Consider the following 16574-nt stretch of genomic DNA (forward strand, 5'->3'; position numbering starts at 1 on the left):
GATGATGGTGTTAAACACTGAGCTGAAATCCACAAACGGGATCCTCACGTATGTCCCTGGTGAGTCGAGGTGTTGCAGGATGTAGTTCAGTTCCATGTTGACTGCATCATCCACTGACCTGTTTGCCCGGTAAGCAATCTGCAGGCGGTGGAGTAGGGGTCCTGTGATGTCCTTCAGGTGGCTCAACACCAGCCTCTCGAAGGATTTCATGACCACAGACGTCAGGGCGACAGGCCTGTAGTCATTTAATCCTGTGATGTTGGATTTTTTGGGGGCCGGGAAGATGGGGGAACATTTGAAGCAGGAGAGGACTTCACACAGCTCAGTGATCTGTTGAAGATCTTTGTGAAGATGGAGGCCAGCTGGTCAGCACAGACTTTTAGGAAGGAGGGAGACATGCCGTCTGGGCCTGGTGCCTTCCTGATCTTCGAAAATGTTTTCACAACTTTCTCTCAAGTGGGTGTAACTCTACAATTGAATTCAAGTCAGGATACTTTATTGGCATGACACATTTTATATTATTAGCCTATATGATATTATTATACTAGGATTTTATTACTATTATATGTAAAGTAACCAGTAACTGAAGCTGTCATATAGGCTAATTGTAGTGAAGTAAAAAGTAGTGGAGAAAAAGTATAAAGTTGCATTAAATGGAAATACTCAAGTAAAATACAAGCACTTCAAAATTGCACTTTAGTACAATTAGTACCGTGCTTTAGTGAATGCACTTTCCAGATACTTTACACCACTGCAGATAAGATCCTTTCTGAACTCTTCGCTTAGGCCAGGGATCTTCAACAGGGGGTCTGGGACCCCTAAGGGGTCCCCAGAGTCAGTCAGGGGGGCCTCCAAATTATTGTTAATCTTTCAAAGTTTTTTTTTATGTCTTAACATGAAACCAACATATTATTAGCAAATATAAATCCCCACTGATGATAGGCTTACTGGACAATAGGTAATCACTAAGCTAGCCATCCAGAGATACAGTTAATCCTAAGGATTCACTGTGCCACATGTATGTGTAATTTATAAAATCATGCCGACAATTATTATTTGAATTGGTTAATATTCTATGCACTAAAAAGTTATGTAAAGGATTTAGGCCGCTCTACACTTTATTGTAGGCCCAGCAATTTTCTACAGGAAGTTATGCGCACTTTACTTTCGATTTTAGGCTACTGACGCAATTCTAGCAATTCCAGCAGACGGGTTTCCTGCCGCGTTCATGTAATTTCGGAGTTTTCTGAATCTGACTGTTCGGCTTGTAAAAAGCGTTCACGTAAACATACCAGTCGCAGATATAGTCGGACTTTTCTAAAAGCTCCAACGTTATTGCTGAAAAAATATGGAAGTGTCAAGAAAAACAAGAAAACATGGCTGTCTTGTTGGCTTATCTCAGCCAATCGAGTCGCTCAATGTAGCCTAATTAAACCCACATTTAGTCGACATAATTCGATATTGTTAATGAACATTATTTTCCACACGTCCAACTCTGTCTCATACCGTGATTGTCCGAAGAAAGTGAACCCTCCCCATTGCGGTTTGCATTGTTAAGTTTCCCATCCCTACCAACCATTTAATATGTCCTGAACGCAACATTCCGCATCTTGGGGGCGGAGATGTAACCCACAGTTTACAGGCAGCAACATAAAAATTCCAAGTGGGACAGAACCTGCGAAATACTACCAGAAATATTTTTGGAGGGGTCTAGCTGGGATTGAACATTTGATTACAGGCAATGTAAGTAGCTCTGAAATACTTTAATATCTGGACTTTGATGATCTTTGTTGCCTTTCAGTTGTCCAGTCGTATTGGCCAACGCTAACGTTTGGTAAAAAAATAAAAAACATGGCCATCTTGTACGATTTATACCCAAACGTAGCTAACTCGTTCTTTATCACATTATTAGTTATTTTTGTGCCTTAACGCAAATATCCCGCTGTTATGTGGGCTAAATGGCCGTTTCTTGCCTAAAAGGGATTTATGTGGCCTAGCTACATTTAGCAAACCTCGGGAGTCCCCCTGGAAACTCGGGAAATTGAAATGCTGTTCACTGACATCCAACCCGGAGCTGAAACCTTCGTTTAACCCTCAAACTAATGCGACTTTAGTGGTAAAACTACACAGTATGTACAACGCATGTAAATGCTTGTTATAATTAAGTTGTCGATCGGTTATCAACATAGACAATAGGTTATCAATTGTCATTATGGTATATACCGGAAGTGAGCATCGTCTTGTCGGTGATGTTACAGCGTTATCGCGCTGTGGACTCGGGTCAACGGTGATTGAATAACAAGAATATTCAATATAAAAATAAATCTCTGTATTTTGGAAAGTGGGTTGATAATGGTATTGTATTGGTAAAACAGCTCCTTAGTGCTGATGGACAGTTACTAACGTATAATTAATTATTCTCCAAATTCCGGTTACAGTCACGCCAAGAGACTATGCAGTATAGTTTTGGATGCTGTGCCAAAGAATGTGCTGCAAATTCTTAGAGGTTCAGTAATTGAAATTTCAATAATCAATCCGTTTAATAGTGGTATATTCCTTGGGGGAGTTGACATACCAATAATAAATGTTCAAATAAACACATCAGGAATTATATAAGATCTAACTCTGCCCTCTGGAAGTTTATTTTGGGCTTCACTTTATGGAGAAATGAATTGGCAGAAAATCTGGTTAATTGGAGACAAATTGTGTCTTAATAACAAAGTTAAGAGGTTTCCTTCAAAATGTTGTGTAAAATATATCCAGCAAAAAAGACAAAAGATATTCAAACTTGATATAGAATATTCTTGCGCTTTCTGTAAACTAGAAGAAAAAACAATCCGTTAGTTGTTCTTTCACTGTATGTATACTAGAATATTTTGGGTTGATAGTCAACATCGTATAAGAAGGAAAACCGGGCAATCAATTCAATTTTAAGTATAAATGCATTATTATTATTTGATTTGAAGGCAATGACGTGGATTAAGATATTGTCAACAGTTAATCTTGTTATTGGGAAAATTCCACATTCACAGGAAGAAGTGGGCGGACTCCAAACCAAACTTTGAACACTTATCAAGAACTGCACCAATACAGCAACACATAAAGAGACATTAAGAATAAAAAGGCAATTAAGACTGATTTTGTGTTTGATACATTTCTCATGTACAGGTGATAGATTTAATGTGTATTACATTTTCTATTATTTTTTTTTTTTTAACATATATTTTCTCTGTATATGCACCTCTGGTATTGACTTTTTGTGTGTGTACATACTGGCGATGTACCTATGTTCTTTAGATAAAAAATAAAAATGTCAACCGTGATTATCTAAACAGCGCTGTTTATTTGATGAACCTTTTCATGTGACTTCTCCTTTTTGTTTTATTCTGTTCCATCTGTCCTAATAATCAAACACTCCAGCGGATCTGTGCTCCCGATCCAAGCCAGAGATGACCACCGAGAAGACTGCATACGCTCCCGTGGAGGGCGTACCCTCTCCACCCTTGCTTCCTGGGCAGCCAGCGTTTCCGGTCACATTTGACATGAATATGCCAGGTCCAAACATGTTCGGAGCCCCTGCACCTGCTGGTTTCCATGCTGCTGGTGGTGTCCCTCCTCCTGGTGGTTTCCCTTTCCCTCCACCGACTGCTTTTGGACCGGGCGTCCCTGGAGCTTTCGGAATGAACCCTCAAGGCGGCTCCGGATTTGGAGCCAACCCTTCTTCCTCCCCATACTCTCCACCAGGCCAGGGCTTTAATGGCAACTTCAGCGGTTAGTGTTTCTAACATTGTTGCATCTTTTTTAAATATATGGAATTACATTCGTAGTGTAATGTAATCAATTTGATGTTTTTGGTTGGTGTCACTGCAGATGATGTTTACCATAGCGAAGAGGACCCACCACCCTTTCATGAGAATCAGGATTTTGATTTTGGATTAGATAACAAGACCATAAGAAGAGCCTTCATTCGAAAGGTAAGGAGAGAGTGTAGTGGAAGAAAAGGTCACATTATTATGGCTGGGTGTATGAGGCCATCATGGGAAGTGTTGCAAACCAATGCCTGGGTAAACCCTGACGAACTACCGGCAAATTTGAGATTTGCTCTGCAAGTCCGTCTGACGAAGAGCCCATTCAAACACATTTCCAATGTCCCCAAAATTGAGGCACCAATCACAACCGCTGAGGCGGGCTTTACACCACTCACAAATGTTGAGGCGGGCTTCATGCGAGGATGATAGCGCAGCGACGGCGAGCAGCTTTTTGTTTACATTCAACATGACGGCTACCGAATCGCAGCGTCACCCGGGTTGTTAGTCTGATTGGTTGAAGGACTATCCAATGCACCCAGAGGCATTTGAGCGGTGTCTGTTGGACGCCCCTTTCCCAGAACCACTCTCAGTTACAACTGAGAAGGGTCTAGTGTTAACCGGGCTAGCGCGGGACAGATTTTTGACATAATTGTATTTTAAAAAAAAAAAAAAAAAAAAAAATTTAAATATGAATTATCATCAATGCAATGAAGTACCTTTTATGTAAATTTGCTGGATTTATCAACAACTGCCATACCTGTTTTAGGAATACAAAATGTTTGTAAATGTATTTATCTGAATATACATATGGATTTAATGCAAAAAATACATGTAGTGATAAACAAGCACAATATACATTTATGTCAAGTAAAGCATGATCTTTTAATCTAAAAGATTTTTTTTGCACCAAAAATAATTATTGCTGTCTCACGATACTTTCCACGAAATTTCATTGAAATTACATTTTTGACATATTGTGCTGACAAACAAACACAATCTAAAACATAATCTCTGTTTTTGGAGTTAATCATGTACTTTGATACAACTTGAGATCCATCTAAAAAAAATAATTAAAAAAAGCATTCTTTGTTAAAAATATTATGTGTCTGCTGCCTAATAATCCATTCTTCTCTCCAGGTTTTCTTGGTGTTGACTGCTCAGCTGATGGTGACATTTGCCTTTGTGGCTGTTTTCACCTTCGTGGATAAAATCAAGACATTTGTCATGGTGAACACCTGGACGTACCTGGTGTCCTATGTCATATTCTTTGTGTCGGTTTGTGTGATCAGCTGCTGTGGAAGCGTTCGCCGAAGACATCCTTGGAACCTGGTCGCATTAGTAAGCCCGTTTTTTTTCTTTTTCATTTTCAAAATAGAAGACAGAGAGGGAAGAAGGTACAGCTCAGAAAGTACTGTGTTGTCTGATCTGGACGATTGAATCATCATTGTGTAGGCCTTCTGGTTTATGAATCATACAACTGCCTTGGATAAAACATTTTTTCCCATTATTAATTGAATTGGATAAACAACATGTATTTTGAGGCGGTATAGTGAGAGATGAGACTGCTTCTTTTCTGAAAAGATGAGATTTTGTATTTATAAAATTTTGTGCCTACAGTTATGATATAAGACTTCCCTATTCTTAAAAGTTTACACAGATCAAATTCAGACTGAGTCTCACAAATCCCTGTTTTGTAACTACAATATGATAAATGATTTTTCTATTTCCTATTTTTGCCATAAAACTTCACGCAAACACATGCAGCATGGCTGATGTATTTGTGTTTCTTGTTTTCAGTCCGTCCTGACCCTCAGTATGTCCTACATGGTGGGAATGATCGCCAGCTTTCATGACACTGACACGGTGGTCATGGCAGTGGGCATCACGGCAGTTGTGTGCTTCACAGTGGTCATCTTCTCTCTGCAGGTTTGTATGCGACCGTGCCTTTCTCTTGTATGCATGTCATGTACATTGTTCATACTCTGATGTGACCTTAATGTCTCTCTTGGCCTCCTCCCACAGACCAAGTACGACTTCACTTCCTGTTACGGTGTGCTTTTCGTCTGTTTAATTGTCCTGATCATCTTCGGCTTCCTCTGCATCTTCATCCGTGACAGGATTCTGCACATTGTGTATGCTGGCCTGGGAGCTTTGCTCTTCACCTGTGTGAGTACTTAGACCAACAATTGTCTTCCAGCTTTACTGTATATGATGATGATGGTGCTGTAGGAGTAGCATGAAATCTCAGTCACCCCTGTCTGGTTTAACACAACTGGAATTATGCATTTTTGCATTATAATACAACAACGCTAGTGTTGCTATAGATTAAAGGCAAGGTATCTGATTGGTCATAGTCTAGCATTGCCAGACCTTCCTCCACAGCACTCCGGAGGAAGGTCTGTCTAGTCCACACAATATTCCGGGATAGGAGAAAAACGTGCTCTGGTTTTATTAGCATTTCTTTAAACCAAGCACAAATGTCTTGGGCGGTTTGTGTTTTGGTGGATCATCTGCTCGTGGAAAAGTTGTTTTAGTCGTGCATCATAATGAATTAAATACCTGTCAGATTTTGTGAGTTCCGTGTTTCACTAATGATAGAAAAAGACAAATATTGAATCCATTGTGCATGTCTTCTATGGTACAGTTCTTGGCGGTGGACACACAGCTGCTGCTCGGCAACAAGGAACTGTCCCTGAGTCCAGAAGAATACATCTTTGCTGCTCTTAACCTGTACACAGACATCATCAACATCTTCCTCTATATTCTTGCAATCTTTGGAAGGGCAAGGGGGAGCTGAGCAGGAGGAACAACAGGTAGAAATTCTGACAGAAATTTGCTTTTAGTTCATGGATAGACGAGTGAGTTGGTTTTCATTTAGTTTTGTGATGTGCATTGATCGCATAGTTTGAGAATATTTTGCTTCACCCAGTGTAAATGTTGTTTTTTTGATAATATATAGATTGTCTATGTTGTAGTTTTGGGGAAGTTTTATGACGTCTTGTACAATACTCTACTTTGATTTAGAAATTGATATCTCATGGCTTATGAAATCTTTTAACTCTATAAAGATTTGACATTAGCTTTTTTCAGGGCTTTCAGCAGTCTTCATCCGCAGAAGGAGTTCGATCAGTTGTCATGGAGATGAATCTGTTGACATGCGAGCTCAGGTAGCCCTTGCACTTTTAGGAATAAAAAAAAAAAGTGCAGTGCATGAAAGCATAGCAACTGCTGAACTTGCATGTTAACAGATCCATCGCCATGGCAACCGAGCAAACTACATGAGCTGCTGAAGACTGTGATATGGTGGAAAGCCCTAGACGAAGCTAGTGAGCAGATCCTGTTTGTTTTTTTTGTCAAACTACTATGTCCAAGGTAAAGAATAAACTTTAATGCTGTGCATAAATGTTCTTTTCTAAACCTGATCTCTGTCGTTTGTATTGAGTGAAAGAATCCTGACGGAATTGCATCACAGAACTCTGCTCTGTTGTGATTTGATATATATATATGATTCTGTCAACGTCCAGAAGGTTTTAGGTGTTTTGTGGCTCAGCAGTGAAACCAGGAGCCCCATAATGGACCTGGAGCAAACCATTAATGGCTTGCTTTCAAAAAATGAACTACTTGAACAGGAAAATAATCTGTTGAAGTCCGTGTTTAGCGTAATCCAGGAAAACGCAGACCTGTGGAGAGCCAGGATGCAGGGCTTCAACAGTGACTCTCTCGAGGAATTGCCAGGTATTGTAACTGTTTTCTCTGCCACTAGATGGCAGCCACGGTGCAGTTTAGATTAGTCAGGGCAGTGGCAAAATTATTAGAATAGAAACCCCTGTAAACTGAGGTCAGTGTGGAGTTCTGGTTGCCCTTGTTTTCTTGTTAAAGCAGAGTAATGGTACAGTAAAGTGTAGCTAAGCATGTGCAAGTATGGTAAGTACTTAAAGTTTATTTCTAGAGCACATTTAAACAGTTTAAGAAAAATCGCAATCAATGTAAGCAACAGTCTCCATGTTCCTATGTAACATAAATATTCCTCTAACGTTAAATCTTTCGAAGACTTCAGGGTAAATTCACAATTATAGAAAGTGTTAAAATTTCTTATTTTTTCTACTTTTTCTTTTTACCACATTTTTACATATGAGTAGTAATTATATTCTTTAAAGAGCATTTTCATGAGGTTGCAAATTTAGTACATGACTTCACACTAATACACAAGAAAAGATAAAGGGACAATTAAAGTTAAATCAGGTTAAAAAAATATTCAGGGTAAGTTCTCTGATGAAGGTTTTAACAAGATTGAAAAGCTGTTCCTGACTCAGCAAGCCTTATTCCTTCAGGCAGATCGTTTCAGAGCCTCATTGTCCTGAGTGCAAAGCTCTGTTTCTTCAGGTTTTAAGCTGTGACTCTGGAACAGACAAAAGCCTTGTAATGGGACTAAAAGATAAGGAAAGACCCAGCCCACAAAGAGGCTTCAAATTAATCAAAAAGATCTAAAAATCGATCCTAAAACATACTGGGAGACAGTGGAAAGAGGCTAAAACAGATGTGTACAGTCTGTAGCTAGTCAATACCAGCAAGTGAAAAGGCTGTTGCAGTGAGGAAGCATGTAAGGTTTCTGTGTCATCAGTTTGCTCATTCCCAGGAAGGCACCCATCCAGTCTGTGGCAAAACACCTCTAACGAGAGACAATTCAGAAAAGACTTGCAACAAACCAGATTAATACACGACCAACGGACCTCATCCCCTGTCGACTTCAAGTCTTTCCTCCAAAGCTCGGTGCTCGCAGATACAAGTGAGAAAGCAGAGCTTCAAAGCTGCCAGGCTGATTTGCCTTTTGAGGTCAAAGGTGAGCGATGCCAGACATACAGACATTTTAGAGCAGTAACAAAAAGAAGAAAAAAAATTTATTTTTAAAAGGTATTTTTTCACCGCAGGTCCAAACAGGCTGCTGGGAGAGATTGCATACCAACTCGATAGGAGGATTCTGTCCCATGTCTTCCAGAGCCACAGGAGGCTTTATGGTTTCACACTGCTCAATTTTCCAGAAAAAATTAGAGAGGTCAGAAAGGAAGACTAGTATTTACTTATCTACAAAAAAGTGGTTGAGTGACATTGCACAAATAAGAGATCAAATCTGAACAACTAGTTCCATTAGCAGTATATTAAAAAAAAAAACACACACACAGAAAATATAAACCAGAAGGAAGTCATGTGCCTTTCTTCCTCTTTTGCAGGTATCCACACACCCTCTGACAGGGAAGGTAGATGAAGGCTATCAGCTTCATCTCACTCAGAGGTATGCTGACCTCATGGAGAGGTTGAACCAGCTCGGGTATAAATTAAAACTTCACCCTTCTTTCACTGAATTTATTGTTAACGCCTATGGGATCCTGAAGGAGAGGCCTTGCGAAAACAGCACACAGACAATTGACTACAATAATTCAGATTTCCTGAGAAAGAGGATAATGACCACTGCACCGAGAAAACTTCAGAGGGACCTGCTCCTTGTGCTCACCTGCCTCTGCGACATGGCCGAGAAGGATGGAAGGCCTCTCCTTCTCTGGTAGACATGACTGTATGAGACCAGCAAAACTTATACAAATTGGAAATAAACACTGATAAATGTTGTGCTGCTATGATTTTGTGCACACAATAAAACCTGCCATTCTAAAAATGGGCAAACCACAACAAAATAAATCACAGTTACATATTTGCTTAGTCATATACACTTTGCAAGTAAGCATGGTAAAACTGAACAGCCAACTTTATTGAGGCCATAAAGACAAAGCATTCAGTCTTTCTCAAACTGATTTCATGTACAAACAAAAAGGTCAACCTGTTAAAAGACATTTAACAGTGGGTTCTTATTTTAACCAATATTCAGTATTAAACAGGGGCAGTTTAATTTCTTAACCTGTTACAGAAATAATCAGTTAAGCATATTGATGCCTGCTAAACAGAAAGGATGTACTGTATGCCTAGCATCATAGATCATGAGATGAGTGAGTCGGTCAGGGACCTAGCCTGATAATCACATTGAATTACCATTTTGTTTCAGTACATGTGAGCAGCAATTCAGAGGTCTGAATGCTATGTTATGAATGCTATGAGCCTACTGCATGCTATGTGTTATGTATGTATTTAAAAAAAAAAAAAAAAATGCTGTTTAGTTGACAAGTGATGTCTAGAGTTGGAGCAGTGGTTGAAGAAGAATTCAGATCATTTACTTAAGTAAAAGTACTAATGCCACACTGTAAAAATACTCCGTTACAAGTAAAAGACCTGCATTGAAAATGTTATTCAAGTAAAAGTATGCAAGTATCATCAGGAAAATCTACTTAAAGTATTAAAAGTAAAAGTACTCAATGCAGGAAAATGATTGAAAATAGTTCTGTTAGTCAACTAAGTGTTTAATCGTCTCATAATCATTTCAGTTGGACTTACAGTATATATTGTTGAGTAGTTTAATTTATAGTAAAATATATTTGTGTGTTTTGTAAAGTAACTAGAAACTAAATCTGTCAGATTAATGAAGTGGAGTAAAAGTACAATAATTCTGTCTGAAAGGTAGTGGAGGAGAAATATAAAGTGGCATAAAAAGAAAAGAATAAAGTAAAGTACAAGTACCTCAAATTTATACTCAAGCACAGTACTTTAGTAAATGTAGTTACATTCCACCACTGGGTTGGAGTAATATCACTCAAGGGACTAAAAGCTATCATCAGGAGTTTATTATGGGCCTTCCTATTATCTCTCTGCAAGATAATTGTTCTAGCAGGTGAAATAATCTTCATCATTTATTAATTTAACAGCAACATTAATGTAGGCTACACATGCTGGACTATAGCTTGCTCCACAGTGTACTTGATACCTGTAGATTAATACTTAACCTAATTATAGGTTTTTGGCATGAAATGGTAAACATTTTGTCAAAATGAATAAATAAATGTAAACATGTATTATACTTGCAACCACGATGACTGCACAATAAATTGTCCTGAAGTCACTGCATATTTAGTTGGATATTCTGATTCGAAGAGTACTCACTTGGTTACAGTAACTATCCTACTGTTTTATTTTTAATCAATACAAAAGTATATACAATACATATAGGACATACAAAGACAAACACATTACAACATTGACAACACAAGGTTCAGGGGTATACAGGCAAAGAGGACAACAAGGCTTTTTATTCAATAGTCTAAAAATCATAGCACCAACTTTAGTCCAAGATGCTCCAAAAAGGTTGCATATCTTAAAAACAGGAAAGAAAGGGTTATAACCATTGAATTTGCATTTGTGGATGTGGTATTTAGAAAGTAAATATAGCATTTATTATAAAATATTTTCCTTTATTTTCAATATTAAAATCAAACAGGAACTAGTATATTATTCTGTCTGTCTGCTTTAGTTACTATCCTACTCAGTAGTAGGTCAGCTCAGTGAAACGAGCTCAGGTAAGATCACGTGCCAGACGGGCCTGGCACCATGACAACCCCATTAGGGTGTGGCTTAATAAAAGCCTCTGAGAAGCCGCTGAGAGAAGTGTGGGTTAGTGTTTTACGTTCTTTACTGAACCGGTTATCTGTTTTTAAGTTAGAAACTGATCATTTCCTTTGAACATTTGACAACCCTAATAAATAAATATAATTAAATAAGTGTATTAGTACCTTGTTTGCTGTATGGGTTCACCAGACGGACTGACCCAGTTTTCGTGCTAAGGTAAGACCGCATCTGTGCTGCCACGTTAGCCGATTGTTTTAAGCTAGCTACGCAACAGAACAAGTGACAGCGTTCATTTGCGATAATTAAAAAGGTAGACTATTTAAAGCATTTGTTAAGTGTGAGATTTCAATGCTCAGGTGCTATAATTATACCGCAACCATATGCGGTTATAAACATCAATGTTTATGCAGATTTGAACTTCTTTCTAAATCGTCTATAAGTGAAACAGTTATTTTAGCATGCCTGCACACAGGCTAACAGAGTAACGTTACCATTGCTGTGACCCACCTAACCTAGCTAGCTATCTGTAGGAGTATCCACTGACCAGGCAGGCACAATGACACAGAAAGCTCGCATTCCTTGACGATAAAACACTTCAAGTTATGGTAGCTTGCTTTGAATGGGGTGATTGTAAATATAATTGGGGTGTTAGCTAGGGATTTGTTCCTGGTTGTATTCTGTCCTATTTTGTCCTGTTAATAGCCAAGGAACCGATAAAAGGTCCCTTGGTTATTATAGTATAGTATAGTAAAGTATAGAGCCCGACGTCTGCAATATGAGTGACCGCTTGAGTGCAACATACTGAAGGTTAAAGGGCAAATCCACGCTAAAACAGTGTTTGCATTATATGGTCTGATTTTTCACATTAAAATGTATAGTATCCAGACTTCTTGAATTTATGTCATTGTATCACATGTTCTGAAAATATTATATTAGAGATTTAAAATTGTTTTATCAGATTAGAAATGGAAAAAATAAAATCTATACAAAATTTGTCTTAGGTTTTACCTTTGACACACCCAATGACTAAAAACTGTATAATTAATCTTTTAATACACACAAAGGTGTGGTGTTCAGACAGGCCCATATCGCCAGTGGTTAGCAACACTGTGCAGATGGTGACAGCTGGATTATAGGCTGTTTGCTCTTTGCCTCCTCAAAAGTGATCATGATGCATTGCATAAGCATGCAGTAAGCTGGTCTTGTCTGTTTACAACTGCATGTAAGGACATGAAGTCAATGTGAGAATGAAATCCAGTTATTCCTGAGAACCCACAATGTAACTGTTTAATATGGGTTGTAAGAATAGAGCTACGCCATTACATTTTAATCATTTTAATTTCTTTCTCTTGTCTTAGTGTCCAGTGGAGCCCATGACCGAGACTTTGTCCTGGAATGAGGCTAGAACAGGAAGTCCTGATGTTGCTCATCCTGTTTGTTGCTTAGAAAAGGGGCAGAGGCATGGCCCTGCAGTCGTCTCCATTTCCTAATGGGTTTGTTGCAGGCATCCATGCTGTGGGATGGGCATTCATCCTGCCTTGCTTCTGGTTTCTTGATCGCCTCATTGCTGTGGTCAAGTCCACTACCCTGGAGCAAACCCAGCGACTGGAGCAGGAATGCTACCTCCACCCACTCAAAGTCTTCTTCAGCTCTATTATCTTCTTAATTCTTTTTCTCGCTACATCCCCCTTGGCTCTTGTTGGATTTATTCTCTGGGCACCTCTTCAGGCCTGCCGCAGGCCCTTTTACTACCATAGAGAGACACCATCCTCACCAGAGAAGGAGACACACAGGGGCTTTGAGCTGGTAGGAAAGGCATCATTTGGATTTGCCACAGCCAACCTGTGTCTGTTGCCTGACAGCCTGGCTCGTTTCAACAACCTGGGGCACACCCAGCGCAGGGCGGCTGCCATCGGTCAGCACATTGTGCAGGGTGTGTGTCGACCTCATATCTGCATCTTTGTTGACTCCCCCAGCAGCTGTGGTACTCTCAGCCCCTCAAACAGCCTCATTCCCACAGTTAACTCACCTACATACGGGGCTACTGATAGACAAGCACAGCCCCCAGTGAGTCATCATTCCGATTTAGCTGAAGTACATGTTTCAATTCCAGAGTCCAATAGTCACGTGGTCTGTGTGCCCTGTGATGATACAGAGGAGCCGTCGTCTGACTTACCTTCTCCCCTTTTCAATTCCAATCAGATTTCCAACCAGCAGGGCCGAGTAGGTCACCGGAGTGCCCCCCGAGCATTGCTCTCCCAGGGTCTCCACCAGCAGGACGATATACCCTGGGAAGTGTCGTCATTGTTTCCAGCAAATGTGGACATACTGTGCCTAGAAGAGGTGTTTGATAAGAGGGCAGCACAGAAGCTCACCAAAGCACTAAGACCTGTATTTGGACACATACTGTATGACGTTGGTGTGTATGCCTGCCAGCCACCATGCAGATGTTCCTCTTTCAAGTTCTTAAACAGTGGCTTGTTTCTAGCCAGCCGTTTCCCTGTGCTCGAGGCCCAGTACCGCTGTTTTCCCAACGGCCGTGGGGAAGACGCACTGGCTGCAAAGGGCCTCCTTTCTGCTAAGGTACCTTATTTAATATCATGTATTAGGCCACTATCAGTTAATGCAGTTGTCCTTTTTGTGTTGTGGAGTTCATATTTATTATTACTCATGCTTTTGTCACAGTATGAACACAGTAAGTAAGGTTTATTTGTATAGCACCTTTCACAGATAAAAATCACAAAGTGCTTCACAATAAAATGCAATACAACACAAGAAGTCACAATACAAGCAAATTGAAATACAAACAGAAAACATAGCAAACAACCATAAAACCCGCTCGACTAAGTAAAAGCCTGCTTGAACAGCAGAGTCTTCAGCTGCTTTTTAAAAGATTCGGGAGAATCCACACAACGTAGTGAGAGAGACAAGTCATTCCACAGCCTAGGAGCCACTGCTTGGAATGACCGATCACCTCTAGTTTTAAAATGAGTGCAGGGAACCACTAATAGCATCTGACCTAATGATCTCAGACTACGGGTGGGGGTATGTATCTGTATCAAATCAGAGATGTATGAAGGAACTTAACGTGCAAGGCTCTGAAAGTAATTACCAGGATTTTAAATTGAATTCTGTACTGGACTGGTAACCAGTGAAGTGCTGCTAAAACAGGTGTGATGTGTGCTCTTTTGTTAATGTGCATTAAAAGCCTTGCAGCAGAGTTCTGAACAGTCTGGAGACGATAAAGCCGATTCTTACTCAGACAGGTAAAAAGACTGTTACAGTAATCTAAACGTGAAGAAATGAAAGCATGAATGATCATCTCTAATTCATCCTTAGTCACAAGTGTTCTTAACTTAGAAATATTTCTCAGTTGGAAGAACCAGTTCCTAACTACTAATTTAGAGTGGTGATCCACCGACATAGCTGAATCAAAAACCACACCTAAGCTCCTGAGACTCTGCTGGACAGACAAGCCTAAGTCCCCAATATGCTGCTTTATCTCAGGGATACAACTTTCAGGGGCGAGTTCAGAAGCAGAAAGTTGTCACATAACCACTGTTTGATACTAGTCAAACAGTTTATTGAAGATGACAGTTTTAGAGAACTCAGTAATGCTAATGTTTTTGGATTTTTTTTTTTCAGGTGCTAATCGGGCAGAATCAGAAACAGAAGAATGTGGTTGGCTATTTTAACTGCACACATCTTCATGCACCAGAAGGCAAGTCAAATTTTCTGATTTGGTCTGCTCAGATTGACTCAAAATTTGGCATTTTCCTTTGAGAAAACAAAGATGAGATACGCCTATTACAGCTGGTCTCGGTTTTCTTTAATCAGGTGAAGGGGAAATTCGCTGTGAGCAGTTGAACATGGTTACCAAGTGGATTGGTGATTTTCAAACTGCCAACAAACTGCCTGACGAGGATGTCGCTTTTGATGTACTCAGTGGAGATTTCAACTTTGACAACTGCTCACCTGGTGTGTTTCTGACAGTATTCTATTCTTTAATTAAGTAATGTTTTTTTCTTTTCTGAAAGCACCTTTTGTATTTAATTGTTTTCTGTTTGTCAAGATGACACCTTGGAACAGAATCACCATCTGTTTGAGGAATACAAAGATCCTTGCAGGGCAGGGCCTGGAAAAGAGAAGCCCTGGGTCATTGGTGCGTACCATTACAAGCAATTAGACTACAGCAAATATGGCATACATGCAAGACAAATAATAACAGTTTATTGGTTTGCATCTAAAGGTACTCTGCTGGAGCAGCCCACATTGTATGAAGATGACGTAAACACCCCAGAAAATTTACAAAGGTACACTCAGTTCTACTTTCTTAAGCCTCTGCACAGCACATCACTACTAATGTAACATGACCAGAACTCCTTACTCACTGTTTATTCACTGAAGCTGATCTGACGATCCACTCTGTCCTCTCTCTCTGTGTATCTGTGTAGAACCTTGGAGAGAGTAGATCTAAGAAAGCAGTATATCTCCCCTCCTGTTGCTGCAGAGGGCTGCCCTTTGGTTTACCCTGAGACTGGTCAGCCGTGGATTGGTCGTCGGATCGACTACATCCTATATCGCGAAAGCTCCATTTCAAAGCACTGCCGAACAGTACGTGTCCCTGTGTGTTTTTTCTTTTCTTCTACTCGGTCTTCTTCTCCATTAGTTCTCATTCAAGTTACAATTTACTTTTAGATGCCATATAATTAATTTAAACATTTGCATATGGCAAAACTACTGACTATGAGTCAGTACTTATAGAAAAGGTCTTAAAACAAGTTATCCCCCATTTTTAAAAAGCATAAAGCATCATAAAAAAACATGCACTCTCTATTTCTCCATCCAGGAAGTTGAAGAGGTGACCTTTATAACCCAGCTGGCTGGTCTTACAGACCATATTCCTGTGGGCTTGAGACTGAATGTAATTATGGACTCTGACGGTGCTGATCAATGACGACTACAGCGAACACAGTGTCCTATACAACAAAGGGAACAAAATATACAAAAATGGACATTGCTCTGATCTACACATGCACAACATTTTGTTTACATACTTGAATTTGTGGTTTCTATGACAATGTGCTGACCAATTAGATTATACCTCAGGTTGAATTAATATAGAATTATTGAAATTTTTACAATCACTGTATGTTTACAATTTTATACATTACACCCCGTTAAGGACGGATGCATTGATTTTGTAAAACAATATATTTTTAGGATTTTTCACTCTGAAATGTTTCCTACAGAAATAAATGT

General features: G+C 39.6%; 3 protein-coding genes across 6 annotated transcripts; all 3 read left to right on the top strand.

Annotated features, from left to right (window-relative positions):
• Window positions 1–1594: 1594 nt before the first annotated feature.
• On the top strand, window positions 1595–7226 carry grinab (glutamate receptor, ionotropic, N-methyl D-aspartate-associated protein 1b (glutamate binding)). The gene is made up of 7 exons (XM_028580385.1): window positions 1595–1743; window positions 3421–3771; window positions 3871–3974; window positions 4947–5147; window positions 5607–5735; window positions 5832–5975; window positions 6454–7226. The coding sequence occupies exons 2-7, from the start codon at window positions 3450–3452 to the stop codon at window positions 6604–6606; spliced, it is 1053 nt and encodes a 350-aa protein (XP_028436186.1). The 5' UTR covers window positions 1595–1743; window positions 3421–3449; the 3' UTR covers window positions 6607–7226.
• A 72-nt stretch (window positions 7227–7298) lies between these two features.
• Window positions 7299–9431, top strand: LOC114557095 (speriolin-like protein). Of its 2 annotated transcripts, none has more exons than XM_028580386.1 (4): window positions 7299–7544; window positions 8431–8649; window positions 8738–8862; window positions 9038–9431. In XM_028580386.1, exons 1-4 carry the CDS (start codon window positions 7382–7384, stop codon window positions 9368–9370), a joined length of 840 nt encoding a protein of 279 aa, XP_028436187.1. In that variant the 5' UTR covers window positions 7299–7381; the 3' UTR covers window positions 9371–9431. The 2 variants fall into 2 exon arrangements, with proteins under 2 accessions (XP_028436187.1, XP_028436188.1); XM_028580387.1 differs by having other exon boundaries at window positions 8446–8649.
• Window positions 9432–11281: 1850 nt separating this feature from the next.
• On the top strand, window positions 11282–16544 carry smpd5 (sphingomyelin phosphodiesterase 5). 3 transcript variants are annotated; one of them, XM_028580514.1, is made up of 9 exons: window positions 11311–11528; window positions 12671–13379; window positions 13515–13895; window positions 14958–15033; window positions 15150–15290; window positions 15385–15474; window positions 15562–15625; window positions 15767–15926; window positions 16162–16542. In XM_028580514.1, exons 2-9 carry the CDS (start codon window positions 12774–12776, stop codon window positions 16267–16269), a joined length of 1626 nt encoding a protein of 541 aa, XP_028436315.1. In that variant the 5' UTR covers window positions 11311–11528; window positions 12671–12773; the 3' UTR covers window positions 16270–16542. The 3 variants fall into 3 exon arrangements, with proteins under 3 accessions (XP_028436314.1, XP_028436313.1, XP_028436315.1); XM_028580513.1 differs by having other exon boundaries at window positions 11282–11357; window positions 12671–13895; window positions 16162–16544; XM_028580512.1 differs by having other exon boundaries at window positions 11309–11528; window positions 12671–13895; window positions 16162–16544.
• The last annotated feature ends 30 nt before the right edge of the window (window positions 16545–16574 follow it).

Source organism: Perca flavescens, chromosome 6, assembly GCF_004354835.1.
Source record: "Perca flavescens isolate YP-PL-M2 chromosome 6, PFLA_1.0, whole genome shotgun sequence".
Taxonomy (NCBI): domain Eukaryota; kingdom Metazoa; phylum Chordata; class Actinopteri; order Perciformes; family Percidae; genus Perca; species Perca flavescens.